Source organism: Juglans regia, chromosome 2, assembly GCF_001411555.2.
Source record: "Juglans regia cultivar Chandler chromosome 2, Walnut 2.0, whole genome shotgun sequence".
NCBI classification, from domain to species: Eukaryota; Viridiplantae; Streptophyta; class Magnoliopsida; order Fagales; family Juglandaceae; genus Juglans; species Juglans regia.
This window is the reverse complement of record NC_049902.1, coordinates 31957129-31985089: the sequence shown is the minus strand read 5'-3', so window position 1 is coordinate 31985089 and position 27961 is coordinate 31957129. Positions and strand designations below refer to the sequence as shown.

Here is a 27961-nt window from a genome sequence, read left to right as displayed (position 1 = left end):
ACAGTTTAGAAATAGAAGAAAGTTATCCCAAAAACAGCTAAAATAGAAGAATCTTCATCCCAATGCCATCTGTATGACAGTCCACAATTATCCAAAAAACAGTTCACAAATACCCAATACAGTCCACAATTCATCCCAATACAGTCCATAAATGAGCTAAAATAGTCCACAAATTATCCCAAAAACAATTAAGAAATAGCCAAAGCAGTCCACAAAGCAGTCCACAAAACAGTCCACAAATTTCCAAAGCAGTCCACAAAACAGTCCACAAAGCAGTCCACAAATTTCCAAAGCAGTCCACAAAACAGTCCACAAAGCAGTCCACAAATTTCCAAAGCAGTCCACAAAACAGTCCACAAAGCAGTCCACAAATTTCCAAAGCAGCAGTCCACAAACAGTCCACAAAGCAGTCCACAAATTTCCAAACCAATCCACTAAATACCTCAAAACAGTTCAACAATACCTCAAAACAGTCCAACAATTATCCAAAGCATCTCACAAATACCCAATACAGTCCACAATTCATCCCAATACATTGCATAAATGAGCTAAAACAGTCCACAAATTTGTACAAAAACAGTTCAGTCCACAAAACAGTCCATTAATTTGTACAAATGAGCTAAAACAGTCCACATTAGATCACTAACAGTCCATATCAGATCACTATTAATTGTAGTTGCTACCCAGCCACATGTTATCTAGCCCACATGTGGCTGGGCAGCCACTAAAAGTTCAAAAATATTGAATACTAACAACATCAGAATTTAGACATCTCCATAAGCAGTTGAAGGAGATGTAGATGTACCTCCGGAATGGGATCTCCATTCCTAAAAAATCTTGAGTTGAATACTGCCGAAATACTGCTGCTGCATGGCATTCATGCCACTTAGATCTAGCAGCATCATCTTTGCCTCAAACTTCCTCTTCTTTAGGTCAAATACCAAAGATTTTTCTATTTCTGCCTTCAACACAGAATTTCTACGCTCTTGCATGGATGTCGCTCTATCCTCGGTCATTTTAGCTAAAGCAATCTTGATCTCACCATTGTTGCCTTCCATCGACTTCCGCTTCCTCTCCTTTTCTTTCTCAGCTTTTTTGCCTGGAGGTCTCTCAGCTAGAATCTCCACGTCATCCTCGGCTATGTCCACAGCAACTTCACCAAACACTTTTTCTGGTGACCTTCTCTTTTTACCAACGGTGGAGAGATGTGCTGCTGCCATTTTGGTTGGTTTCTCAGAAGACACCAACAGTGCTCCATTGTGAAATTGGAGCCTACCATCTCTTTGTACAACATCTTTGCCTTCTCAATCTACAAAAAGTGAAGAAATATTTGTTAATTCATAAGCAAGTCTATCACAAATTGCATGAATGGTGGAAAATGGTACATACCTTGCGTTGCTCCGTGATATAACATACCTTGTCTTGCTCCATTGCACCACTCGGGTGCAATGACTCTACTTGTGCTAGAAATGCACAAAATTTATTTGTCCATTTTTGAATCGTAGACCATCGATTCATCAAAGAACCCTCATAACGGTTGGCAATGTTGGATTTTTTATATTCATGATAAAATGAGGTAATTCTTTCCCACAATTGACTAGACTTTTGATCAGTACCCCTTATCGCATCAATGCTAATGTTGAGCCAAGCTGAGACGAGGAGGTTATCCTCTTCAACAGTGAACGATGCACCTCTTTGAACTTTTTTAGATGGATGCCTTTGTTCACCGTCGTTAGGGGTTACTTGGACAACAACATTACCATGTTGCGTTGGGGCGCTATTACAACCTCCTCCTCCACTTTGCAATAGTGTAGTGAAGAAGGGGTCATCATCAAAACGTGTGTCCATCCTTGAAAATGGTTAAATTTTCAAGGAGTCAGAACATTGGCCAATATTCAAGTCGAATATTAAATATTCAGCATCATATTGTTGTATGATATGGTATCTCATAATGGAATGTTGTAGTCATATTGGCAAAAATATATACCCCAAAAATATTTTCAGCATACAAATATATACCCCACTAAATGGTTGTTTGCTGTACATTCCCTAATATAATATCATATAAACAAAAAGGTGCATATATTTTCAGCACATAGTCCATATGTGCATATATTTTCAGCATACAAAAATATATGGGGTATATATTTTCAGCATACAAATATCAAAAATCTGCATTCTAGGTAGGTTGAAAAGAGTAGCAAAAAATAAGCAAAAAAAATCAATATGCTGTATGATTCATAAAACAAAAGCAGTGGATATCATGTGGTCCAAATTCAACCAAATTCCAACAATGTTTATCCTTAAAAATTCAAGACACCCACCTTCCCAAGTACATCAATGGCTCATTCTCATCTCCTTCCACTAGTCATATTGGCAAAAGATGCGGCAAAGTACAAAAAATTAAACTTTTTTTACAAGCAAAGTATTGGCAATAGCTAGGCAGAATAGAACTTAATTGAATACAAGCAAAGTTTAAAAAAATTAGAAGGAAAAGGAAACAAATGTGGTAAAATATGGTAGGATCTAAATAGCAGTCCAGCAAAACAATCATAAAACCGAGACCCTTATAGTTTAGGTAGGCTCAGACCCTTATAGTTTTCACACATTCCCACTAGCAACATTACTTTGATGAATTCCCAAACTTCGAAAATTTTAAAACAGAAAATACCAATAACAATTTCTAGGTAGTTTGAAAATTAGCTCACTGCCTTTTCAACAGTCCACTAAAATTATTCTTATCTCCCTCTTCTATTTTCAAAGAATGCACATAGAAGAGGGAGAGAAGAATGTGAACAAATACCAATAACAATTATTCAAATTTGATTAATCAAATACTCAACATGGCTAAACATAAAACAACCACTTTAGATAGTAAAATAACATGCAGTAGCAATTTCCTGGAAAAAAAATTCAGATAGTAGAGCATTCCTAGCAACTACTACTAGAACAATTAACATGCAGTAGCAATTTCTTGGAAAAACCAAACCTGTATTTACAAATTCATGACACAAAAAGCAAGTGGTTGCCATGGATAGCCCCTTAGGTTTTGCATTCTTTTAGTATTTGAAATCAGAAAAAAAGAAAAAAAAGAAGCTACTTTAAATCTGTAAAGGAAACTGGCATTGGAAATTTGCAGTTGTGTTTTAGTTACTTCTTGGTTTAGTATGCTGGAAGTACTTTTCTGATGTATACTCAAATCCATAATTTTATGTTAAACCAAACACATGCACGCAGGCACACATATATGGAAAACTTAGTACAAAAATAGTCTCTGTTACAACTCATGAGGCTCATTGTGATACTGCTTTCCAAGAATTTTTGAAGTACTGAAATAAACAAATCTGTGTGTGACATGGAAATTTCTAACTTCCAACACATTATCTCATGATGTAACTCATAATCTACTTTCATTTTTATTCATTTGTACTTATGAGATTCTATTACTAATTTTTGGTGTAAGGAAACATCAAGGATGCAGTGGTTCCTTGGATTTCCAGCAGTGATGACAATTAAAGAATGAAAAGTGAGGGGGATTGAAAAAGTTATATCATATTGGGTTGCATGGCATATATTTTCTTACTCATTTGGGGGTTGGAGGAAGAGCCCCTTAGGCTATTATATTTCACTATCCATGCGCACACACTCTTCAAACTATTGCCTCTCACACACTCTTAAACTACAGTCACTGTTTTTCATTTGTTGAGTTACCTATTGTTTTATGATTGCCAAACCCCTTGCATTTGATAGCACCACAAGTGAGGTATTGGATTATATGGTGGTTAATTTCTGTGTTTTGAAGTTATATGAACAATCTTGTTTTTCATTTGGCAAAGTACCAATATATGCAGGAATAGGTTGATCACAAAGTGGGTAAGACTAATCACAAAGTGGGATAAGACTAATCACAATCACAGATTTGCAATAACAGAATACCAATCACAGAATACCTATCAACGCATATCAATAACCAAGAACATTGCAGCATCTTTGAATCCAATTAATAAAACCCTCAACAATCTCTAGCTATCACGGCAATATATACATCCCCAAATAAATATTGCATAAAAAGTAGAGCAAACCAGAATTACCATACCTAAACCTGGAGTGGGGATCGATTGGTTTCACGAGCATGCACACGGTCCAGTGATCAAAATGGCCTCAAACTATGGTATTCTAAGACCTAAAAATTACCTCATGTCAAAGCAAAGAAATCAGGAACATGCTTATCTTAGTGTGTGTGCGTGTGCGTGTAAACAATCGGGGATGTGAGACCCCGTGAGTAAGACAGAGTGATTGAGAAAACTTACCCGACACTTCCAGTGAGGAGAAGGCGAAGAAGACCTGCCATGTTCGGGAGGAAGAAAGAAAAGGGCGAAGAAGAGAAGAAGAGAAGAAGGAAGGGATTTCCGGGAGAGAAAGAAAAGGGAGAGAAAGAAAATCCAAAGAACCGAAGGGAGTTTCGGGAGAGAAAGAAAAGGGAAGAAGAGAAGAGAGCTTCGGCGAGAAAGAAAAGGCCGAAGAAGAGAATCCGAAAATGGAGTTTCATAGAGAACTTTCTGGAGAAAGAGAGAGCAGGAAGAAGAAGAAAGGAAAGAAGAAGATTCGGGAGAAAGGCAGAGGAAATGAAGGGTCTCGACAAGAAGAGAGAGAAAAATCGAGGGAAATATTGAGCGGGAGACAAATAAACTGATAAAATATTAATTTGGTTGATATACAGTAGCTCGCCAAGTCTGGCGAGAGGTGAAGAAATACTATAGTTAAAATGTTAAACTTTACATGTATAGTCAGTCCATTATAGATGATTTTTTCCTTATTTGCTTTTAATTTAAATTTACATTGGCAAATGGCTAGCCCATTGCCAATGCTCTAAGAAACTGATGCGTGGGCTTTCCAGCACATTCGAAAAACAATCGCCCACGTGTAACATCCTAGAAGTACTGAAGTAGATTATCCACCAATGAAGGAACTACCAAACAATGACGTGGCAGATATTGTCCGACCAAAACAGTGAACACTTCAGAAACCGAGTGACGAAGGAGCAACTCCATTTCCCTTCCACACATTCCTACGTTGCCTTATCTCTGAGCTGTGCTGTCTTTGTTTCCCTACGAACACAAACTATCCCAATGCAATATCGAACTTCTTCCCTCCCACCCGATCATACACCGTCCTTGTCCATACCCACCATCCTCGTTGCAGCTGATCTTCAGTTCCATCCTTCGACGCTCGACCTCCAATGGCTAACAAGTTAGCCATTACTGTAACATCCCCTCCTTTTCACACGGCCACATTTAAAAGGCCCTTGATTCCTGTTTCTTCATCGTTGTTTTCGTTATCTTCTTCTACAAGGGTTCGGTCGGTTCACTTCAATGGAAGGCACGCATGCTTTCGGCGCCGGGTTTTGGTGCTTAACACCAGGGCCACTGCCGACAAACAAGGTATTGTTTCATCAATTACAAGTAGCCATAGGATTAGTGAGTGAAAAATCGATGGCATTCGATACGTATTAGATTAGTAAGCACACGGATTTTCTTCTTCTTTTAATTTTCCAGACCAGGTTGAAGACAGCGAGGTTGTCGACGGTAAAATTCTGCCATATTGTAGCATAGACCAAAAAGGGAAAAAGTCAATTGGCGAACTTGAACAAGAGTTTCTTCAAGCTCTGCAAGTATGCGTACAGAATCTACTCATTTATTTTTTTTCTCTAGTATTTTGCTACTTCATACGTAACATAAAACTTATGATTAGACCACCAGTATGCCTCTACTACATAAACAAGAAATCGCCCAGGTTTCCCTTCTGTTTTTGTAATTCCTGAAGCATGCACGCTTGTTTCTGTTTTCTTGATCTCCAGGCATTCTATTATGAGGGAAAAGCTATCATGTCAAATGAGGAATTTGATAATCTCAAGGAAGAGTTAATGTGGGAAGGAAGCAGCGTTGTTATGCTAAGTACGCATTGAGCTTTATAAATGGAGCCTCAACATATATGCGTTTTTCAACTAATCTATAACTTAATCTATGATGTTAAACCTTTGATTACTTTCTTGGTTTATTTTATCATCCAGGTTCGGATGAACAGAAATTTCTTGAAGCTTCAATGGCTTATGTTGCTGGGAAACCAATTCTGACCGATGAAGAGTATGATCAATTAAAGTTGCGGCTAAAGGTTTGTGCTTGTTTGTTCCATTGTCAAATATGTGCATTTCAATGAGTAATGCAGATACAAATTACGTAAAATGATCTTTGCAACTAAAATTCTGAGGAAGGGATCAATGTTCTTGATTGGTGCATCTTTAGGAGTTGGATTATGCTGTATGAGTAATCTAATTTTTACAGGTCACAGCATGATAAATGTATGTTAATAAACGAACATAGAGAAACTGATCATAATGTCATATAGATTGTTGTGACGGTAATAAGATTCTTGACTTACTCTCTAATTTCTAAGTAGTTTAAATTTTTGAAAATTCCTGATTTGGTAGTGTGAATGATATTTAACCACAACCATAATTGTTTTTCAGATTCAAGGGAGTGATATTGTTGTCGAGGGTCCACGATGCAGTCTCCGAAGTAGAAAGGTGCATGCTGCTCTAAATGTTTCTGAATGAGCTCTTGTCTTACTAGGTCCCCAGCTCCCCCATTTTTGTTTTGCACTTGTGCATACATATGTTGACTGTCAAGAAGGTTGGGATTTGCATTTTTAGGTTCTCCTAGAATCTTGATCACTGCAGTATTTTTCCCTGTACTAGCATCACAGGATCAAATACCATCCACTCAGATGCAGTGATGTACTTATTGTCACGCCTGAATTAGTGTGACAGTTTCCAGCCTTCTCTGCAAAAATGATTTACCCTGCCATGAGTGGTTAAAGGTTATCCACAAATGGATGACATAGCCATTAGATACTTCAATTTACTTTGGTTGTTTTGTGTTGCAAAATACGCACAGCAGATCTTGGCTTAATTTGTACTGACTGAGTTTCTTCCCATAGGTTTACAGTGACCTGTCCGTTGACTATTTGAAGATGCTTCTGTTAAACGTTCCGGCAACCGTTGTTGCATTAGGATTGTAAGTAGCATGTTTTTCTTCTAATAATTTAGGTTTTAAAATCTCTGTGATGATAACCATCTTCTGCTCTATTACATGCACTTGGACCACCTTTGGGAAAACGATAACATGGACCAAAATAAAAAAGAACAAGAACATAAAGCGATCACATAACTTAGATCAGATGCATAAACGTTCTACTTAATGGCGAAGTTGTCTTATACATGTATAATGATTATTATATTTGTACTGTGTGTCCTGACAGGTTTTTCTTCCTTGACGACCTTACTGGGTTTGAGATTACATATCTACTGGAGGTAGGTAGTTGAGGTTGTCTTCTTCTTGTTTGTTTTGATGAATCTTTAAGGTCAATGGACATGATCTGTTCTAGTACTAAATAGAAAAAGAAGGGGAAAAAGAAGTCACTCACACCTTCTCATAGTTCTTTAGCCATTCCTCAGCGACCATGACTTGATAAATTTTTGCACCTCTGTCCCAAATGCAGCTAGGCCAATCAGCCAAAATTAAGTTGCAGAATAACAACACTACCACGCCAAACTGACTCGTTTTATCATCCTAGTGATTAGTGAACCACAGACTGTAAATATCAGAAATTTGAAAGAGAAAAAGAGTGATCAGAACTTCTAGCGAACTTTGAAAAGTCATATACCTTCTCCAGTAAAAATATGTAGAACTAATCAGCAACTTAAAATTCTTGGGTAAACCCATTTTTAACATATGCACTTTTGTGAATGTTGAATCTCAGCTCCCCGAGCCATTCAGTTTCATATTCACGTGGTTTGCTGCTGTGCCCCTCTTAGTTTGGCTTGCTCTCTCACTCACAAATGTGATTGTGAAAGATTTCTTGATCTTAAAGGTAGAATATTCGTTGAAATCTCTTCCCAATTTTGAAAAACCACATGGTGTTGGGTATACATTGCAACTGATGCAGTACTCTGCTATAGGGTCCATGTCCTAATTGTGGTACTGAGAATGGCTCCTTCTTTGGCACCATACTATCAATTTCCAGTGGCGGTACTACCAACACTCTCAAATGCTCAAAGTAAGTACATACATCTTCATTGACTCAAGACCTAACCGATATAATGCATGTCTGTATGTGTGTATGTACACATTGCTCCAGTTTTTTAGATACCATTTATTGTAGGCAGGTTTATATCCCATGCTTTTTGACAGTTACAAGTTCAATTTTGCCTCAGTTGTGAAACTGCGTTGGTATATGACTCAAAGACACGCTTGATTACGTTGCCAGAAGGAAGTAATGCTTGATTGGAGGCACGCACGCACGCACCCTGTCAAAGGTGTTACGCATGTATTATAGAGTAGATTCTTCTTCCCTTTTTATTTATTTTCTTCATTGTGCATGCAATTATGACATGTCGAAAGCCACTCCCTGCAGGATCAGTCCAGTTTATGCGATCCGATAGTTACTGACCTATGAAGTTTGGAGATGAAGGGTTTCACGTTATGTATATATACCCATGGTCATCTTTGTGTAGAGCAAAAAAAAAAAAGAAAAAAAAAGAGCTGTTAAATGGGTGCTTATAAATTCATTTGTAGAGTATACATGCTTGTGATGTAGTCCTTATAAATCAGTGGAAGAGAATTTGCGTAATTTTAAAGGAACATCCTCTATAATAATAATAATAATAATAATAATAATAAACATGGGTGCAAACGTTTTATAACAGTTTCTCCCGCTTTGTATAATTGAAGTCAGGTTTTCACTGGTATTTCTGAAGTTCTGCGTATTGTACTAATGTGTCGATCACAGAATATCATGATTCAGTCACTTCTAAGTTTTAAAATGTCAATTTCTAAGGGGTAATCCATTAGATAGGAAAGCTACTTGCCTCTGTTTGCATCGTTCCTTTTTTCTCCTCTTTTGCCAAGCAAAAAACTGTTCTTCACAAATATGTTAAGGAAGCTGTAAACCCCATAATCTCAAATCTATAAATTCAAAAACAAAACAATTCAACTCAACCATATTGAACGTAATATCCATTATATGGCTATGGCTATGGCTATGGCTATGGCGGCTATTACCTGGAAGCTAAGTTCACCCAATGACTTGCTGTCCTCCACTCGTCTTCTGTTTCCATAAGAAAGTGTCATCCCCACCTATTAATCAACAAAAAAGAAAAATGTGTCATCCCCACTTTAGAGAGCAAGATATGTGAGAGTTTAAAGAACAAATTGCAGTAACATTTTTTCTATGCCGATGTATTAATTGTCACCAATGGCTCAATTACACCTCATTTTATCTAATATCCCGCTCATCACAGAAGGGTGTTATGTATGCCCAAAGGCTTAATCCATTTATGTCATGGGATACTCAATATCTCGCAAATATAAAAGGTGCTTACAAAATTATTTCAGGTAGCTTAACTAGAAAAGTGTCCTAAGGTTATACTTGAGTCCTAACACCTTCAAAGGGTCAATAATGGACAAATGTCAGTATCTAAGAACCAAGTTTAGTGTTTCTTCTCCTGGCCTCTGGAGCAACCTCTTTAACCTGAAAAACTAAAATCATCTACAGGACAAATAAAACATCTAATTCAATGAAACATTTAAGGATTGGATGGAGCGTACAACATACAACAAACCAAATGGCATTGTCCTTGACCAAGTTTCGTTATTCACTGGTTGTAAGAGAAATGGTGGCATTGAAAGTTCAACTTAACCAAATGAAAAATATATTTTGAACACGCAGATAATAATAATAATAATAATAATAATAATAATAATAAACAGATGCTCGCAAAGAAACAGAGAAATGGTTACCTAGTTTAATGGAAAAAAGTACAAGAGTTTAGTTCATCATGCTTGCACGTCCCCAAGTATTAAAAAACATGTAGCCAGCCATCACAAACCGACATTAGCGGGCATGTAATTAGTTTCCCTTGGCCACTTTATATTGCGGTACCAGGGAATATTAAAAAAAAAAAAAAACACAGACATATATATATCACGTCCAATCATTTTCAAACAAAAAATTAGTGAAACATTCCTTTATCATTATTATTGTTATTATTATTTTTAAAAAAATCTTCGTGAGGGCCACGAAGTCAATCTGTTGATGTCCAATAATGCCTGTGGTTGGACGTTATATATAAGTGAGCAGATGCATGTAGCAGTAGACAACATTATACGCATATATTGTAGTAATAATATAGAGATCAAGAGATGGATCAGGCATGCATGGCTGCGACTTCCCTTGGATCGGGGATGATGATGTTTAGGTTGGTGTTGATGGCATTTATTCTGACAATCAGCATTAAGGCGACGGACGCTGTCTTCCGACCAAGCCCATGGCACCTCGCCCATGCCACCTTTTACGGTGACGAGACTGCCTCCGAGACCATGGGTACGTATATATACGTGCTTCGATCCCCTGTCATTGTGTGTGTGTATATATATATATATATATATATGCGTTGTAATTAGTAGCCTTTTATTTTTATTATTTTTGTTTTTTTTTTTCTTCCCATTTTGTTAGGACTTATTACTCTTTATTTTGTCAATTATTATTAATATGCAAAGTTGCAAACTACATGGAGCATTAATATTTAGTATTCAATTTATGGTTAAATAGGGGGAGCTTGTGGGTACGGAAACTTGTTTACCAACGGCTACGGAACAGACACAGCAGCCTTAAGCTCAACTCTGTTCAACAATGGATATGCTTGTGGTAGTTGTTATCAGATAAAATGCTATCAATCCAAATGGTGCTTTGGATGGGTACCATTCACCACAGTCACAGCTACAAACCTCTGCCCACCAAACTGGTCTCAGGACTCCAACAATGGTGGGTGGTGCAACCCACCTCGAGTCCACTTCGACATGTCCAAGCCTGCTTTCATGAAGATTGCTCAGTGGAAGGCCGGCATTGTCCCGGTCATGTACCGCAGGTACTTTTAAAGCTGGCTTGTTAAAACATCACTTATGCTAAAAATTTAAGTTAACGAGAAAAAATAGATTACTCAGTGAGTAATTTTTAATTGTGAAATTAATATTTATTTAAACGAGTTAAAGTTTAGAATTAAGATTCAACTTCAAGAATTTTACTCGTATCATATTAAATCATTATTTGTTTCGAAAGTTTAAGTCCATAAGTACGTAATATTGAAAAACTTAATAATTTATATTATATCTTAACGAGGCTTATTACAGGTCAAATATATAATATCGATGTTATCTATCGCTTATAAAACTCATGTTACATCGATGAGTAATGTTAAATACAAGTTTAAAATAGACAAATTTCATACAAGTCATTGTTAATGGATTCCATTAATAAAGAATAATTTTTTTTTTTTTTTAAGATGGGGTCTACTTTTTTACAAAAGCTTGTATGAAGCTTGTCTATTTAGAGTTTGTACAAATCATTTCTCTACATCGATATGCATAATTAGGGTTGGTTTGATTACATAAAAATATCTCATCTCATCATTATAATTTTTTCAAACTCTCAAATAAAATATAATAAATAATTTAATATTTTTAAATTATATTAAAAAATTATATTATAATAATATTTTATTCAATTTTTAACAAAATATTTCATCTCCTCTCATCTAAATTGCATAACCAAACGAGTCTGAAAAATAGTACTCGTAATTTAATTGATCTTTCACATGATTCTTGCAGGGTACCATGCCAAAGGAGAGATGGGCTTCGATTCTCTTTTCAAGGAAATGGGTATTGGCTGTTGGTGTATGTGATGAACGTTGGAGGTGGGGGAGACATTTCACAGATGTGGGTGAAAGGAAGCAGAACAAGGTGGATAAAAATGAGCCATAACTGGGGAGCTTCGTACCAAGCATTTGCTACTCTGGGAGGCCAATCTCTTTCTTTCAGGATTACTTCTTACACAACAAAGGAGACCCTATTTGCATGGAACGTTGCTCCCAGTAACTGGAATGTAGGATTGACTTACAAGGCCAATGTCAACTTTCGTTGATGTAGGAACTCTCGTTTGTAATATACAAGACTATATATATGTACCATCTTCTTTTTTTTTTTTTCTTCTGAGATCGAACATGTTTTGCCTTTCCTATTTGCCAAGGAAAAAAGGTAAATTTCGTGATAACCTGCAGGGAAATACGTATTAGGTTGGTGATGGATGATCATTTGGTCTAAACCATCAAAGAATATAACGAGAGACATCTTTACCTCCAAAATTCCAAATCATGGTGTGTTAAATTTTTGATCTTGTTCATTCTATAACTGTATGTAGCATTACTCTTTTATTAATTTGATGACGAACCAAGACCTATCACTCTTGCATTCGTAATAACTATAAGGTTAGCTGCTACCATTTACATTAAATGAAAGAAATTTATGTAAAATAATTTACAAAAGTATTAACATTTTATAAAAATACTCTCATTTTAATATTTGGTTGGGTAAAAAATTGTGAAAAAGATTGCGTGTCTATCACTATTCTTATTTCAATATTACAAATAGAGTCTTGCTAGCATGACGGTCGGCTTTGACTGTTGGGCTTATTACATGCTAGCACAAAATTATTCTTTATTTTATTTTTATCTTCTTTTTTTTTATACATTTTTTAATATATTTAATATTTTAAAAAATAAAAAATATATTAATACACTAAAAATTACTTTCTTAATTATTAAATAAAAAAAATTAAAAAAAATTAAATATATGAGCAATCAAAATGAAGGGACAAACTCATGCGATATACTAACATTTTTTATTACGAAAATCCCATTGTAGAAACACAAATTAAACAAAAATGAAAAATGGAGGCAAGCAAGAAATCCGACCATATCAACTAAACTGAGTCGTTGTCATTCAATTATATATGAAAGGAAAATGATTTATATACGTGCATGAGTCATACGTAGTATTCCATTTGAAAATAAAGAAATAAATATAGGGTTCTTATAAAATAATTTATTATTTTAATAGTATCTTATTTTTTTTAAGAGAATACGCGAGACTTAACATCTTAAAATTATATCTATCGTTACTCTATATTACTCGACTTAATATAAACTATAAAAAAAAAATCTTCTTAAGCGAGTTCGTGCACTAAACTGCGTATCGATGCTGACATGTAAAGCATTCGTTTAATGAAACGGTGTGAATTGAGGCATAAATAATTTTCGTGAAATAGAAAATTTTCTTTTCTCTCAAATTTTTTCTTTTATTTTTCTTTTCAATTAAAAAAAATCATATCGATTGGTACACCAAACTGTTTGCAGCTAGCAACGCCCAAACTATAATTGTCATTAATTAGGTCGGTCGCATAAAAGGCTTTATCATTAATTTCAAATGTTATGACTATGAGCAATACGCGACTGTAAAATGGCAATAATTGATAATAAGACTTGATCTTTACTTCATTCTCAGTCCGTTTTGATACACCGGATATGGGAGATAGAGTCGGAGGCCGAATTATAAATCAAAGTTGAGTCAGATTTTGGGATGAGAAATGCTATGCTCACCGTTGGGACTGGGAGCTCCTGCTGGCAATATTTTTTTTTTTTAGTTTTTTTTTTTTTAATTTTATGATTAAGTAAATATTTTTTAATAGTATTATAAATTTTTTTATTTAAAAAAAAATATTTAAAGATATTAAAAAATTCATGTAAAAAAATGCAAAACAATAAAAAGACACAAAATGTATTAGCGGCAGCCCCAGCAGGAGCTCTCAGCGGTGGGCGTAGTTGGGGTTCCAGCTCCAACAAAGTCGGTACACACTCTTAGGGGTGTAACCGGTCCGGTCCGGTCCGGTTTTGGACAAAATCTAGGACCGAACCGGTATGTACCGGTTTTGTATTTTTCAAAACCGATTACGCCCCGATTACCCTCCTAAACCGGTACCTCCGGTTTTACCGGTTTCCGGTCCGGTCCGGTTTTCCAGTTTTTTTCAAATATAAAAAACATATAATAAAGTGTTAATTCTTATTATAAAATGTTATTAAAAATTTAATATATATATTATGCTTAAAGTATATGATCAATTAAATTTTCATCTTTAAGATTAAATTTTTATTTTATAAATTATAACAACATTATCTTATATATAATTATATTAATAATATATGATCAAATAAATTATAAATGTTCATATTTAAGATTAACATTTTATGTTATTATTTATAAATTATAATATGAAATTTTTTCATATATGATATATAATTATATATATTATATATAAAAATTTAACATATAATTATATATTATATATATATTTTTTGTATAATATATAAAATTAATTTTTATATATATTTTTTCAACCGGTCTGGTTCGGTCCGGTCCGGTCCCGAAAACTACGGAACCGGAACCGGACCGGAACCGGCCGGTTTTCATAAAATAGGAACCGGTTCCGGACCGGACCGGTTCAAAACCGGACCAACCGGTCCGGTTCGGTCCGGTCCGGACCGGTTTTTCGGTTTCCCGGTTTAAATTTACACCCCTACACACTCTTATTAGAATACTCTATTTTCCATTCAGCTTTAAAGAATTGAGGGGACTTTCTTCTAAATAATCCTTTTAAGATTGAACTTATTTATTTCAAGATATTCACTTCTCCAAGTTCAAAGTTATTGGCAGCATTAGATTTTTTTTTAATATATATATAATTTGATTAAGAGAAAAGATATTTGTAATTTTGAATTGTGTAATTGCTACATAATCGTTTTTAAAAAAATAAATAAAATATAAAATTTACATAAAAAATTAATTTTTTGATAATAAACTCTATTCTTTTGCAAAATGATTACGTGACATTTACGTACTTCACGATTATATATAAAATTATTGTTTGACTAAAGAGTACGCTACTTGTAATTTAAAAACATTGCACATTTTTAGAACGAAATCAAATCGTATCATCATTTTTATGGTGGGAAATTATTTGATATAGAGTCAAGGACGACAAAAACAAAATTATGACGACAAAACTTTATTAATTTCTTAAATAAATACAAAAAAAATAAATTTCTTCCCAACTTCATAGTTCATGGAACAATTATATATATATTTAGAGGCATGCTGTTATATACAATCTTTTTTATATTTTGTATTAATATGATTGGTTAAATCAATTATTTTATATTTAAAAAAATAATTCACTCAATCACATCAATTGAATGTATAAATAATATACAAAAATGATTATACAGGAAAGTTTTGATATACTTAAATTGTGGGGCATGGTATTAAGTTGAATACTTTATTAATCCACCGACACCGGCCATATGGCTTTTAAAATCAAACCATAAATTTGAAAAGGAGTTTATATTTACAGCAATGCTTCATTTTATTCTTTTAATTTGACTTACACAAATTTACTTAATATTTTTGGTGAAATTCTTCCATTTCACAATCATTGAAAATTAGATTGATTAATAAAAATAAAAGAAAATATTATTTGACTTTAATTTCAAACAAAGCTGTCCGCACGTCCCAAATTTATAAAATTTCAGGCAGTTATCTAACGGTTAGTAGAACCATCGTTGTCAATCTGTACCGACCGCCCAATTAGTTTGATGCCTTTTCAATTAGACGGTGCAAGAATTTTCTTTGCCGACCATATATAAATGGAGAGCTCAACATGATTTAAAAACTCTTTTTTTTTTTATCTTAAAAAAGGAGAGTAGCTTACTAATGAAAGTTTGTTTATAAAAAAAAAAAAACAGAGCGAGAGAGTAGAAAGAGTGGGATTAGATACACAAAACATATCATTTCATTATTACATCTTTTTTAAATTCTTATATAAAAATATAATAAATAATTCATCTTTTTTAAATCTAAAATAATATTAAAAAATAATATTTAATAATATTTTATTCAATTTTTAACAAAACATCTCATCTCATCTGAACTTTCTGTCAAAACCCACCCATTCTTCACGAGGTTCACGAAGGCAATGTTGTGGAGTGTTGGAGATTATAAAACAAAGCACGTACGTAGGAGTGATGGATATAGGTAAAATTGCACATTGTCGTTGTACGTACTTGAATAACGTAATATATAATATGGGTTATTGGCTTCATTCATGGAGGTTTGGTTTCTTCTTGATGCATCCATATTGGCAATAATCAGCAAACCAACACTTGCTGTAATCTTCCAACCAAGCCCTTGGCAGCTTTCTCATGCCACCTTCAATGGTGACGAGACTGCCTCCGAGACCATGGGTATACATGTCTTCCATTCTCCTCATAATATTTATGATTATATTTTCGTTTTATATTGAGTAAGAAGAGTGATAGAACATCTGAAAAAAATAAAAAATAAAAAATTACGAAAATAAGTTTATAAACTAATGTCATTCAATATGATATGTCATATTTACATTATATTAACGTTGGTTTTACAATCTATGCGTCGCTAAATAATTCATCTTTTTAATTTAGAAAATTATTTATTATTTTTTACTTATCTATTAATCATTTAATGGCACATAAAGGGTGATGAAATGATGATTATTATAAATATAATGAATAACATTTTCTTATCATTTCCAATTTGTTGAAAATCTATTCAGATATATACATACATATATATATTTTTTGGTCCCCCCAAAAAAAAAAAAAAAAAAAACTAATTGGTTGCCGTTACTTGAATTAGGTTTACAGGGGCAGCTTGTGGGTATGGAAATTTGTTTGTAAATGGATATGGAACAGATACAGTAGCCTTGAGCTCAACTCTGTTCGACAATGGGTACGCTTGTGGGAGCTGTTACCAGATAAAGTGCTATCAATCCAAGTGGTGCTTTAGTGGGGTCCCATTCACCACAGTCACAGCTACAAACCTCTGCCCTCCAAACTGGTCTCAGGACTCTAACAATGGTGGGTGGTGCAACCCACCTCGAGTCCACTTCGACATGTCCAAGCCTGCTTTCATGAAGATTGCTCAGTGGAAGGCCGGCATTGTCCCTGTTATGTACCGCAGGTAGTTAAAGAAATTTCCCACCAAAAGAATGGATTTCACTTCTGTTTTTTTTATGCGTCCTTGTGATTTAGTTAGCAAAAGGAATGTGGGTTAGATCTGAAAATACATTTTGAATTCAAATCTTTCCCGTTAAAAAGAATATTACTTTTATGGTATATGATTCTGAATAATAGCTAAAGAATCCCAGCTGATTGGGCAATGGCTTTCATGACAGGGTACCGTGCATAAGAAGTGGAGGGCTTCGATTTTATTTCCAAGGAAACGCGTATTGGTTGCTGGTGTATGTAATGAACGTGGGAGGTGGAGGAGATATAACTCAGATGTGGGTGAAAGGAAGCAAAACAGGGTGGATAAGCATGAGCCATAACTGGGGAGCTTCGTACCAAGCTTTTGCAACTCCGGGAAGCCAATCTCTTTCTTTCAAAATCATCTCCTACTCAACAAAGGAGACTATAATTGCCTGGAATGTTGCTCCTGCAAACTGGGCTGTGGGATTGACTTACAAAACCAATGTCAACTTCCATTGATGTAAATTCTTTCACAAATGGCTCTTCTTCTTCTTGTTCTCAATACACTACTACAGTATTTTGTTAATCACTTCGTTTATGGAGAATCTCACTGTCTCCTTATGTGACTGCTCCTTTGTGTTTACCAGAGGTAAATTTTCACCTGCTGCCATCAGATCAGATACTCATGAGACATGCCAATTGCCAAGAGTATTATTATGGCTTTCTTGTCAAGTTTATCAATATTACTCGAAATGCCAACTAATGTGGTTGGTAATTTCTTTGAGGTTGTATGAAGATAAACTATCTTTTAATTAAATCATTGATAGAACTGAATGATTTAAGAAGTGACAAGAGTCCGATTTCCACCTAACTTAAAGTAAACTCAAGAGGTTGGAAAAGGAGATGTTCTAATGCATACACAATATTTTTTTGCTATTTATGTATTAAAAAAAAAAACACGAACAATAACAGTATCACATATGCCCAATTAGATGACATATATGTCTTCAGCAATATTGATCTTGTGAAGTAAGAGTCAGAGGATGTAGTAAGTGCAATGAAGCATTGATTGGCATTAAAATTCCAGACATTTTTTTAGTACTTCTTGGTTGACCCCCCATGTGAATATTTCATGTTAGGGGCGCATTAAAGGGAAAACAGATGGAATGCCATGGTGGCTAACATGATACCCACAAAGTTGTTCCAAGTGGCAGACATGTTACCAAACACAATTAGGAGCACTGGAGCCCCTATACTAGGTGAAGAATGCCCTCAATTTCTTTCTCTAAGCACGCCAAGCCCCCTTTTTCATTCCCTTTTGCTATGAAGTATCATCATCATCATCAGCCCACGCTCCAAAATCATATCTCCCATCCTTTGTCATATGACCTTAGCCCTTCTGCCACCTAAAAACTCTCATTCAAAGACAGATCAACAGAAGTTATGCTGCATTCCCACAATACAAGATCCATTTTGCTAGTTCTTCTTAACCCCACCTCTTCTAAAACAACAGGCAGTCTATTTCTTATCGATTACTGTCACAGCCACCTAACGTATACTGTCTCCTGCTCTTGACATGATACAGACACAAAACAAGAACGTTTTTCACTTATTTTTCCCTGCTCTTTAATCCATCAAAGCTTTTCTGCCATGTAAATTACCGGAAACAGTCCAAACTGTCCTCTTTGCGACCTCACCCTTGTTACATCTGCAAGAAAATAAGCTAATCTAGATTTTGTTATTACACATTTCAAGCTCTTCTTTCAATCTGCCAGCTTCAGAAAATCAGGAAAAATGGCACTGCTATGCACATCGAAGCCCGAGAGTATCAGGAACAACCGTACAGGTATTACATGTTTACATCCAACGTCTTGTAAAACAAGTTCAGATTATCATATGGGCTCCCTCTTCTCTCTCACGTTCATAGTTCTTTCGTGGGCATCATCTGCATCAATAAAATCTGAAGCTCAAGAGATCAAATCAGCTCATCTTCTCGATCTTTACATTAGAGATTACACGTTTAAGGCCTACGACCAACACTTCGGGACTGGAATATTGCACACTGTACATTTACCGTCAAACTTCTCCGGCATCAGGGTCGACATGGTGAGATTCAGATGTGGTAGTCTCCGAAGATACGGTGCACAGGTTAAGGAATTTCATCTGGGTATTGGAGTGACTGTGCATCCATGCGTGGAGAGAGTCATGATAGTTAGACAAAACTTGGGGTATAACTGGTCTTCCACATTCTATGCTAAGTATGATATCTCTGGGTACCAACTTGTTTCCCCTGTTCTAGGTCTTCTAGCTTATAATGCTGGGTCCAACATGAACCTTAGCAACCCTTTTGAGCTTGGAATTCTTGCAGGAGAAAAGCCCATCACAGTAGATTTCAGCAACACCACAAAGTTAGCCAAGATACAGGGAAATAGCCCATATTGTGCTAGTTTTGAGAGTGATGGAAAAGTCACACTAGCAAATCAGGTATCACCATATGTGTGTGTTGCAAAGAGACATGGCCATTTTGGATTGGTCATTGAGACGCCACCAGAGCAGTTAAGAACAGAGATTAGCCGGTGGAAAGTGGTGGTTGGAAGTTCAGTAGGAGCTGCATTGGGTGCTTTTCTTTTGGGTTTACTTCTGTTGGCATTGTTTGTTAAGGTAAAGAAGAAATCAAGAATGGAAGAGATGGAAAGAAGGGCCTATGAAGAAGAAGCTTTACAAGTTTCTATGGTTGGACATGTGAGAGCTCCTACAGCAGCTGTCACTCGAACATTGCCTACAATTGAGCATGAGTATGTACATCCTAACCAAGGATTTGTTCATTTGCGTTTGTGATTATTCTTTTTGTAACATTAGATGAACAAAAATTATTTTTTCATTGGATAAGAAAGAAATTCAAAATGCTTTTGTAGGAAAGAGGGAAAAATCTGTTTCTCATCCCTGCCCATTGATTATTCTTTTTTCTTCAACTTTCAAAATCAATGTTTTCTCGAATGAATTCTGCTACATACAATCACTTTAGTGTATTATTTGCTTACTCTACTAATGTGATAGGCCAAATCAATTATTTTATATTAAAAAAAAATGGCACAGCCAATCACATTGATAGAGTGCACAAAGAATAAGTAAAAATGACTTGCACTTATAATTTTTGTTGTTGAATTGGTACAAGGTTTTTCCAATTTGTCTTGATTCAATCTTTTCCAGTTCTGGGTCAAGAGTTTTGCTAATGTTCTGCCATATTCAAGTGAAAAGGTCTTGGATCCAACCAAACAAAAAGAAACACAACAATAAAAGCTAATAATTGCAGAACATTGAATAAAAGGACTTGCTTCTTTTTCTACACAAAAGCAAAGTCACATCTCATATTTGAACACAAACTTTCGCTTTTCCTTTCTGTATTCCAAATCATGTCCAGGTCAAATTATAGAGACCAATGCTTGAAGATGCAGATAGGCATCATTGAGGTTGGAAGTCAAGGGAACTAATTCTTATAACATCCCATGGTATAGAAATCTTATAAACTCCCATAGCTTCAGATAGATCATCTGCTGGGTCATGAACACGCGTCCTATTTTTGTAACAAACAAAGCAAAAAAAAATAAATAAATTAAAATAAATTTTTAAAAATAACTCTTCCAAAAATATTATTCTCAAACATATTTTTAAGAGAAATGATATTTACAGTCATAAATGTGCAAGCACAGTATAATCATTTTGAGAAAATTAAAAAAATACGAAACTCATATGAAAATAATAATAACTTCGTAATAGTAGACTTCACTCTTTTTAAAAATGATTGTGTAGTACTTACGCACTCTACGACTGTATGTAGCATTACTCAATTTTTAATTAATACCGTTATTTATCCTAAGTTCAATCAAAACATCTCCCAAAAACGCTTTTAATGAAAATATATCTTTTGTTTAAAAAAAATTCGAATTTTTATCCGAATTTGAGGATCTCAAATGGGCTCTATAGTATTTATTAATATTTTGAATAGTAGTAAATGAATACTAAATATTGTAGAACTCGTTTAATGTATTTGTCTCTCTTTCATTCAAGACTCTCAAATTCAAACAATAATTTACAAAATTCTTAATCGAACAAATTAGACCAACCCGATTTTGTATTTCATTAAATATATCGGAGCCAACCCAAACCAAATTGCATCGCCTGACCATGTAATATGACACAATCAAACAAGTTTTCTATCTTTGATCTAATTGAATATTAAATATAAAGTGCTGCTATGGTGCGGCCCAGCAGTGACAGCCGGGCGTGCCTCTTAAGTAAAATTCATTTTTTTTAGTTTTTTATTCATATTTTTTTAACATTTTTTAAAAAATATAAAAAAATATATCTTAATCACTTCTTTAATCAGTAAGTAAGTGAAAGGCTTGACATATCCAACAACTCAAATAACTCTCCTTTTCCCTTTCTCAAAATTTTCTCCTAATTATTTGCATGCTTTCTGACCATATTAATTGATTATAATATACACAAATCTACTTGATCACATTAACTTGCAATTATATTTGGACTGAAATTATCTTAATTTAGCCTCAAAAGGGATTTTTTTCCCTACGGGTTTGGGCAAGTTTACCGTCTCTCCTTTTTTTTTTTTTGGATAAATGTTGTAACTTTTCTATATCTCAAATGTAAAGATTCTTTTGAGATAGACAATGCCGAATTTAATGCAGAGGATGCATCAATATATTCAAACGCATGAAAAGTAGACTACTTAATGAATTAATTATAAATAAAAAGTTTGAATTTAATCATACTAAACGAAGCCAATACCTACCTCTAATTTGAAAATCAGGAAAATATTTTAGTCACAAAAGATTACAGAAAAGTAAATTCATATGATTTAAAGTTTTGATGTAATACATTATAATGTAAAGTTATTTTTATTATAAAATAAATCTAACAAATCTCATGAAGACTAATCAATTTGTGAATTTATTTTATATAATTTTTTTATGTACGTAACAATTCTATTTTTATAATCATAAACAAAAATGTTTTTTTTTTTTCAATTTTTTGCATTTTCTTTAACTGAAATAACATTATGTTGATGTTTGTCAAATGAGAAATGATACTTGTAGTCGTGAGTGTGCAAGCGTCGTGCAGTCAGTTTGAAAAAAAGTGAATAAATAAGAGATCCATATGAAAAGAAATTAATTTTTTAATTATAGACTTCACTCTTTTTCAAAATAACTGCACAATACTTGCACATTCCACGACTGAACGTAACATTACTCTTATCAAATATAGTTGGAACAAAAAAAAATATTAATTTTTATTAGGATAATGTTAGGAGGATCGACAATAGTGCTCCTGCATTATACTGATAAGTATAAATACATTTTTTTTTCTTTTAATTATTTTTAAATATCTTTAATTTTTTTTTTAAAAAAAAATATCATTGTATTAGTAGTTACCTTCTCAACTATAATAATAAAAATAAAAATCAATTATTTTTGACTTTGTAAGTAGCATTTTCCTTTTTATGAAAAATAATTGTAAAATGATATGTTAAGGTTGTGTTTGGATGTTGAAGTAAGTTGAATTAAGTTGAGTTGAGATAATAAAATATTGTTAAAATATTATTATTATTTTGAGATTTGAAAAAGTTGAATTGTTTATTATATTTTATATTAAAATTTAAAAAAATTATAATGATGAATTGAGATAAATTGAGATGAATTTAATAATCAAACTCGCCCTTAAGCAGCTTGATCTTGTTTTCCCCCCAAAAGTAATAGTGTTCAGAAACATAATATTTGTTACAATTAACATTAAATTATTCCTAATTTCCCATTCGCAGTGACAGCATCGCAGGACGCTCTCCCAAGATTTGCCGGGAAAGTTAACCGCAACCTGTGTGGAGGGAAAACCAGCTTGTTGCTCTGACTGTCTTGTCCAGCTTCAAATCTCATTCTCTCTCATGCACCCGACGTTCTTGAATAATAATACCTTGTTCTCTCAAAAGAAAACTCTCAAATCTCAGGGTGACTGTCTTCACGCTTCACCGTCGCAAGTTTTCCTCGTCGAAACGCGCAAAATCTCACAACGGGTCTTCTCTCTCTCTCTCTCTGTGGGAAAAGGATATCTGTATGGAAGATCCCACGGTTCAAAGATTTCCCGCTCAATCAGCTCTCGGAACCCCCATCTCATCTTCTTCGTCTTCGGGGCTGAATCTCACCCCCACTATGTCCGACGAGGACTCGGTCCGTTCGCGCTACATCGAACGCCTAATCAACGCCAACTACCAGCCATCGCCGTCGAGGACGATCTACTCGGATAGGTTCATCCCCACCCGAACGGGCTCCAATTTTGGGCTCTTTCACCTCCCAGCCCCGCGGCAGCCCAGCTCTTCCGAGGGCCGAAAGGACAGCTCCACCAGCGTCTATTCCACGCTCCTACGCACGGTACTCTTAGGTCCCGAATCTGGCGTGGTCTCGCCGGTTACACCCGAGAAGAGGAGCGACTGGACGAACTCGCCCAGCCGTAATATCTTCCGGTATAAGACGGATACCAGCCAGCCTTTGCAATCACTTTTTCCATTTGGATCTGACGATGCAATGCCTGGGGTTAATCATAGCCCGGTAAAGAGTCCCCGGAAGATCCCACAGTCTCCTTATAAGGTAAGTTCCCGGGTTTATGCGTTTGGGTTGAACTGTATTTGGATTTTTTGAATTGAGTTTGCGGTGTTTTTAACTTTTTTAACATGACGGTATTTGTAGGTTTTGGATGCGCCAGCTTTGCAAGATGACTTTTATCTGAATCTGGTGGATTGGTCCGCGCATAATGTGTTAGCAGTGGGGTTGGGAAACTGTGTTTACTTGTGGAATGCTTGTAGTAGCAAGGTGCAAGCCATTTTTTGCGTTGTTCTAAGCAATAAATTGTACTGAAACGTCACAAGTTTGAGAATTTATATGGCTTTATTTGATACTATTCGGCATGCTACCCGCCCGCAGGTAACCAAATTATGTGATTTGGGCATTGACGAAAGTGTCTGTTCGGTCGGATGGGCTCAGAGCGGTACACATCTTGCTGTTGGAACTAGACATGGAAAAGTCCAGGTCAGAGGCATGTATTTTTTTTTTGGCACCGGATATCCGATAATTCAAGAGAAAAACTGCAGTCCGACGACCCTTAGGAATAAAATTCTTTTTTTTTAACCGATCATACCCACAAAATTATGAATTTATTGTTTTCGATCTCAATCGGGAAGACAGCCTAAAAGAGGGTTTGAATATGGAACCATGGTGAAGAACATATTGATCATCAATTCTTAGGATTAGAAATATTTTAGCGAACCTGAAAACCGCAAACAATTGTTGATGCAGATGTTGATTATTTAGGATTCACTTGGGTCATCAATAAAAATCTTGCGATCTCCTTTAAATTGACTCACTGGTATGGTAGCCATTCTCAACAGTGATCTCCTCACAGGGCTTCCTAGGCCAGCTGTTCTGTGAGGACGGTTTCATAAAGTGCACTTTGTTCATACCACTCCTGGTCAATTTAAACTCTTCGTACTTATGTTATGCTTTTTTTTTTTTTTGTGTCATAATATGTGTTACATATTTAGCTTATGTGTTCGACAACCTTCTATGTAGATTTGGGATGCATCTCGCTTGAAGAGGGTAAGAGCAATGGGGGGTCATCGATTACGTGTTGGGGCCTTAGCCTGGAGTTCATCGTTTTTGTCTTCTGGTGGCCGGGACAAGACTATTTTTCAACGAGATGTACGCGCCCAGGAAGATTTTGTCAGTAAACTCTCTGGACACAAGTCAGAGGTCAGATTCTTAAACACCTTGTTCAGGTTAATGTAATTTCCTGGTGAATCACTTACTCCCCTCCCTGGTGGGGCAGGACTTCTCTCAGAGTCTGCATAATTCCATCCTGCTTTCAGATACATATTCTTTAGTTCTGTGAATGCTAAAATTGCTAAATGTATATGCTGCTGTTTCTCCATTTTGTTTATTGTCTTTGGTTCATTGATTTTTCAATTATACTCAGATATCTTTTTCCCAGCCTGAATGTCAATATTTCATGCTTTAGGTTTGTGGACTAAAGTGGTCGTATGATGATCGTGAATTAGCATCTGGCGGCAATGATAACAGAGTATGTAATTTTTTTCTTAATTTCTGATTAATTGCATTCACAGTTATTTGGTCATTCTTCTTTGAATTCTCGACTGATAGTTTATCTCACATATGTGTAGCTTTTTGTTTGGAATCAAAATTCAACTCAACCTGTACTGAAATACTGTGAGCATACAGCAGCTGTTAAAGCTATTGCATGGTCTCCCCATGTTCATGGACTTCTTGCATCAGGTGGTGGAACTGCAGACCGATGTATTCGTTTCTGGAATACAACCACAAACTCACACTTCAGCTGCATGGACACTGGAAGCCAGGTAATCTGCTTGTCATTTTTTTGTTTTTACCGTAATTTGTGTTTTTTAATGGTTCTGGTATACTCATGAAAGAGGTTAACCTTAATTCTATTACTTATCTTCTTATCTTTTCACTTTATTGTCTCAAGGATAAAGTATTAGTAAGATGAGATTTCTTTTTCTCTTTCCTCTTCCTCCTCTCTTTTTGTGTTTTTTTTTTTTTTTGGGGGGGGGGGTAATTTTCCTTATTCTTAAGCGGTTTGTGAAGTCAAAAGATATAGAAATATCAATTCTTTTAAAGAACGCTGAAATTAAGTGGTACCATTAAACCATTCTAGTACTTTCATGGATGCATTAACATGATATTGACAGATAATTTCAGAAAGCTGCCTTGCAAGCTAATATGCCTGAAGAGGGTACCTCATTAGCTACCTCCTCTCTCGGCATTTGCCTGTATGTAATGTATGTATAAGTTTCCGTTAGTAGGTGATAAGCACGGCAGTTCGTGCATCGTAATTTCATCCATTAGAACCAGTTTCTGCTTGATAATTGCTACATATTGAAAACTTCCTTTGCTGTTTTGGTAGTTAATTTATGCATGGGAAGTGGGAACCACTATTATGAGGAGAGCATCTCTGGTACCGTATTGTTCTACAATTGGACTAGTCATCCAATATGAGTTCTTGAACTAAGTGTGTCCTAAAAAAACTACTAGCTTAGTACTAGATCCTTAATAGACGATCCACTGATTTTATCTTTTTACTGTAGTTGATGTTGCTTTCAATCATAATTCCTTGTCAAGTGATGAGACCGAAAAAAAGCAGGGTCGTGTGATTACATGCATTAATGATGCATCTATGCTAGTCAAATATTTCACTCTTGTCGGTCCTAAATAGTTGTTGGACTGTTGGCAGGGCACTATCAATTATTAAATATGATAATCATTTAGGTTTATTAGGGAATTTAGTAGATCCCCTCCCCTCCCCTCCCCTCTCTCTGTCAATACTGAGATGTACTGATCTCTATTGTACATATGGCAGGTGTGCAATCTTGTGTGGTCCAAGAATGTCAATGAACTTGTCAGCACCCATGGATACTCCCAAAATCAGATAATAGTTTGGAGATATCCTGCCATGTCAAAGGTACAAAGTTTATCTGATGTGATGCAAGTGTATCTTATGAATTAGTTTTTCTTTTTCTTTTTTCTTTTTTTGGTTTACATTTTTTTCTCCTAATGCAGTTGGCAACTCTTACGGGCCATACATATCGAGTTCTCTATCTTGCCATCTCGCCTGACGGACAGGTAGTTTGTCCTTTATTCTTTTTAATAATCATTGGGATTTTCTGTTGATATTTTATAATGGTAATTTTCTAACAATATTTAATTCAACTTTCAATTTTCATCTTAACTCATCTCATCTCAATCCACTATCCAAACGGGACCTAAAAGTAATTTACCATTTGTTTATGCCTGTCATTTTTATAAATTACAATAACGTTTATTGTTTCAGACCGTTGTCACTGGAGCTGGAGATGAAACACTTAGGTTTTGGAATGTGTTCCCTTCTGCTAAATCACAGGTAAATGATTCATAATATGAATCCAAAATTTTTGTAGTTTTGATTCTGTCATTTAGGTCCGAAGTTCTCTCTTCCTCCACATGATTCAACTGCAATTGATATACATATTAGTCATTCTCAACTCCAGTTAGATACCCCCTCCCTGTACAGTTTTTTTATGGATTTAGTTCACACTCTTTGGAGTGACTCGCCAGTTATTTTGTTTAGATAAAAGCATGGGCGAGTATGTTGGTTTAGATGTTTTGCTTTTCCAGTGGAAAATAGCTGGTGCACCTTCATGAGGTTCCAATGTGAGCTAACCAAATACATGCACGGGAGAATAAACGAAGATATAAGCATAAGCAACTCATATTAATGTAACTGTTAATGCAGAACACAGACAGCGAGATTGGAGCATCATTTCTTGGAAGAACAACAATTCGGTGATGATCGTAGGCCTTCGGCTTAATGTCATCTTTGTCATGGGAAATAGTATACATATGATACTTTATACCACGGTTTAAAAATTTATCATTCTAGGAGAGACTCAAAATTGGTCTGCTTGACCCTGCTCAATGTTTCAAGAGATACTCATCACTCAAGTTGATCAGACCCCAACACACATTGGGCAGAGAATTTGCGGGGACCTAACAATTGCTAAGATGCAAGGGGTAGTGGTGGAACAGTCCTGGTTTCTTGCAAGCTGACGATTTTGGACTTCTTATTCCCACTTCACCAGGTTTTTATCTGTAGAGGAGGAGGTGTTAACCAATTATTTTAACAGCTCCCTTGTATATTTGAGAAGGAAGAATACCAGCATGCTTTGACCATACTGGTGTGGCGTATATATACACCGAATCTCAAACATAACATTTTGTACAGAATCAGAGAAAGCTAAAACTGTTTCTACATTGTCCTTTTGATTTCAGCAGTCCATTTTGCTTTCAATTTGTATTTGGGGCATCATCCAACCCT

At 35.3% G+C, this 27961-nt stretch overlaps 5 protein-coding genes across 9 annotated transcripts; all 5 read left to right on the top strand.

The window, feature by feature from the left end:
• The first annotated feature begins 5040 nt into the window (after positions 1–5040).
• Positions 5041–8761, top strand: LOC109015870 (PGR5-like protein 1A, chloroplastic). 4 transcript variants are annotated; one of them, XM_018998315.2, is made up of 11 exons: positions 5041–5441; positions 5556–5671; positions 5858–5954; positions 6071–6171; positions 6527–6583; positions 6997–7073; positions 7318–7369; positions 7819–7929; positions 8018–8115; positions 8273–8374; positions 8473–8761. In XM_018998315.2, exons 1-10 carry the CDS (start codon positions 5240–5242, stop codon positions 8340–8342), a joined length of 981 nt encoding a protein of 326 aa, XP_018853860.1. In that variant the 5' UTR covers positions 5041–5239; the 3' UTR covers positions 8343–8374; positions 8473–8761. The 4 variants fall into 4 exon arrangements, 3 of the variants coding, with proteins under 3 accessions (XP_018853860.1, XP_018853861.1, XP_035543616.1); XR_002000004.2 differs by having other exon boundaries at positions 5048–5441; positions 8273–8395; positions 8473–8701; XM_018998316.2 differs by having other exon boundaries at positions 5048–5441; positions 8273–8385; positions 8473–8701.
• A 1498-nt stretch (positions 8762–10259) lies between these two features.
• On the top strand, positions 10260–12036 carry LOC108990678 (expansin-A7-like). Its single transcript, XM_018964709.2, has 3 exons — positions 10260–10440; positions 10669–10984; positions 11724–12036. Exons 1-3 carry the CDS (start codon positions 10260–10262, stop codon positions 12034–12036), a joined length of 810 nt encoding a protein of 269 aa, XP_018820254.1.
• Positions 12037–16107: 4071 nt separating this feature from the next.
• On the top strand, positions 16108–17633 carry LOC108990679 (expansin-A7-like). Its single transcript, XM_018964710.2, has 3 exons — positions 16108–16246; positions 16688–17003; positions 17218–17633. Exons 1-3 carry the CDS (start codon positions 16108–16110, stop codon positions 17528–17530), a joined length of 768 nt encoding a protein of 255 aa, XP_018820255.1. The 3' UTR covers positions 17531–17633.
• A 656-nt stretch (positions 17634–18289) lies between these two features.
• LOC108990680 lies at positions 18290–19849 on the top strand. The gene has a single exon (XM_035687740.1). It carries the CDS (start codon positions 18806–18808, stop codon positions 19847–19849), a length of 1044 nt encoding a protein of 347 aa, XP_035543633.1. The 5' UTR covers positions 18290–18805.
• A 3007-nt stretch (positions 19850–22856) lies between these two features.
• On the top strand, positions 22857–27917 carry LOC108990685 (protein FIZZY-RELATED 2-like). 2 transcript variants are annotated; one of them, XM_018964717.2, is made up of 10 exons: positions 22857–23667; positions 23767–23889; positions 24001–24105; positions 24646–24825; positions 25091–25153; positions 25254–25448; positions 26468–26569; positions 26668–26730; positions 26939–27007; positions 27380–27917. In XM_018964717.2, the coding sequence occupies exons 1-10, from the start codon at positions 23137–23139 to the stop codon at positions 27431–27433; spliced, it is 1485 nt and encodes a 494-aa protein (XP_018820262.1). In that variant the 5' UTR covers positions 22857–23136; the 3' UTR covers positions 27434–27917. The 2 variants fall into 2 exon arrangements, 1 of the variants encoding a protein (XP_018820262.1); XR_001996036.2 differs by lacking the exon at positions 27380–27917 and having other exon boundaries at positions 25315–25448; positions 26939–26972.
• Positions 27918–27961: the final 44 nt, after the last annotated feature.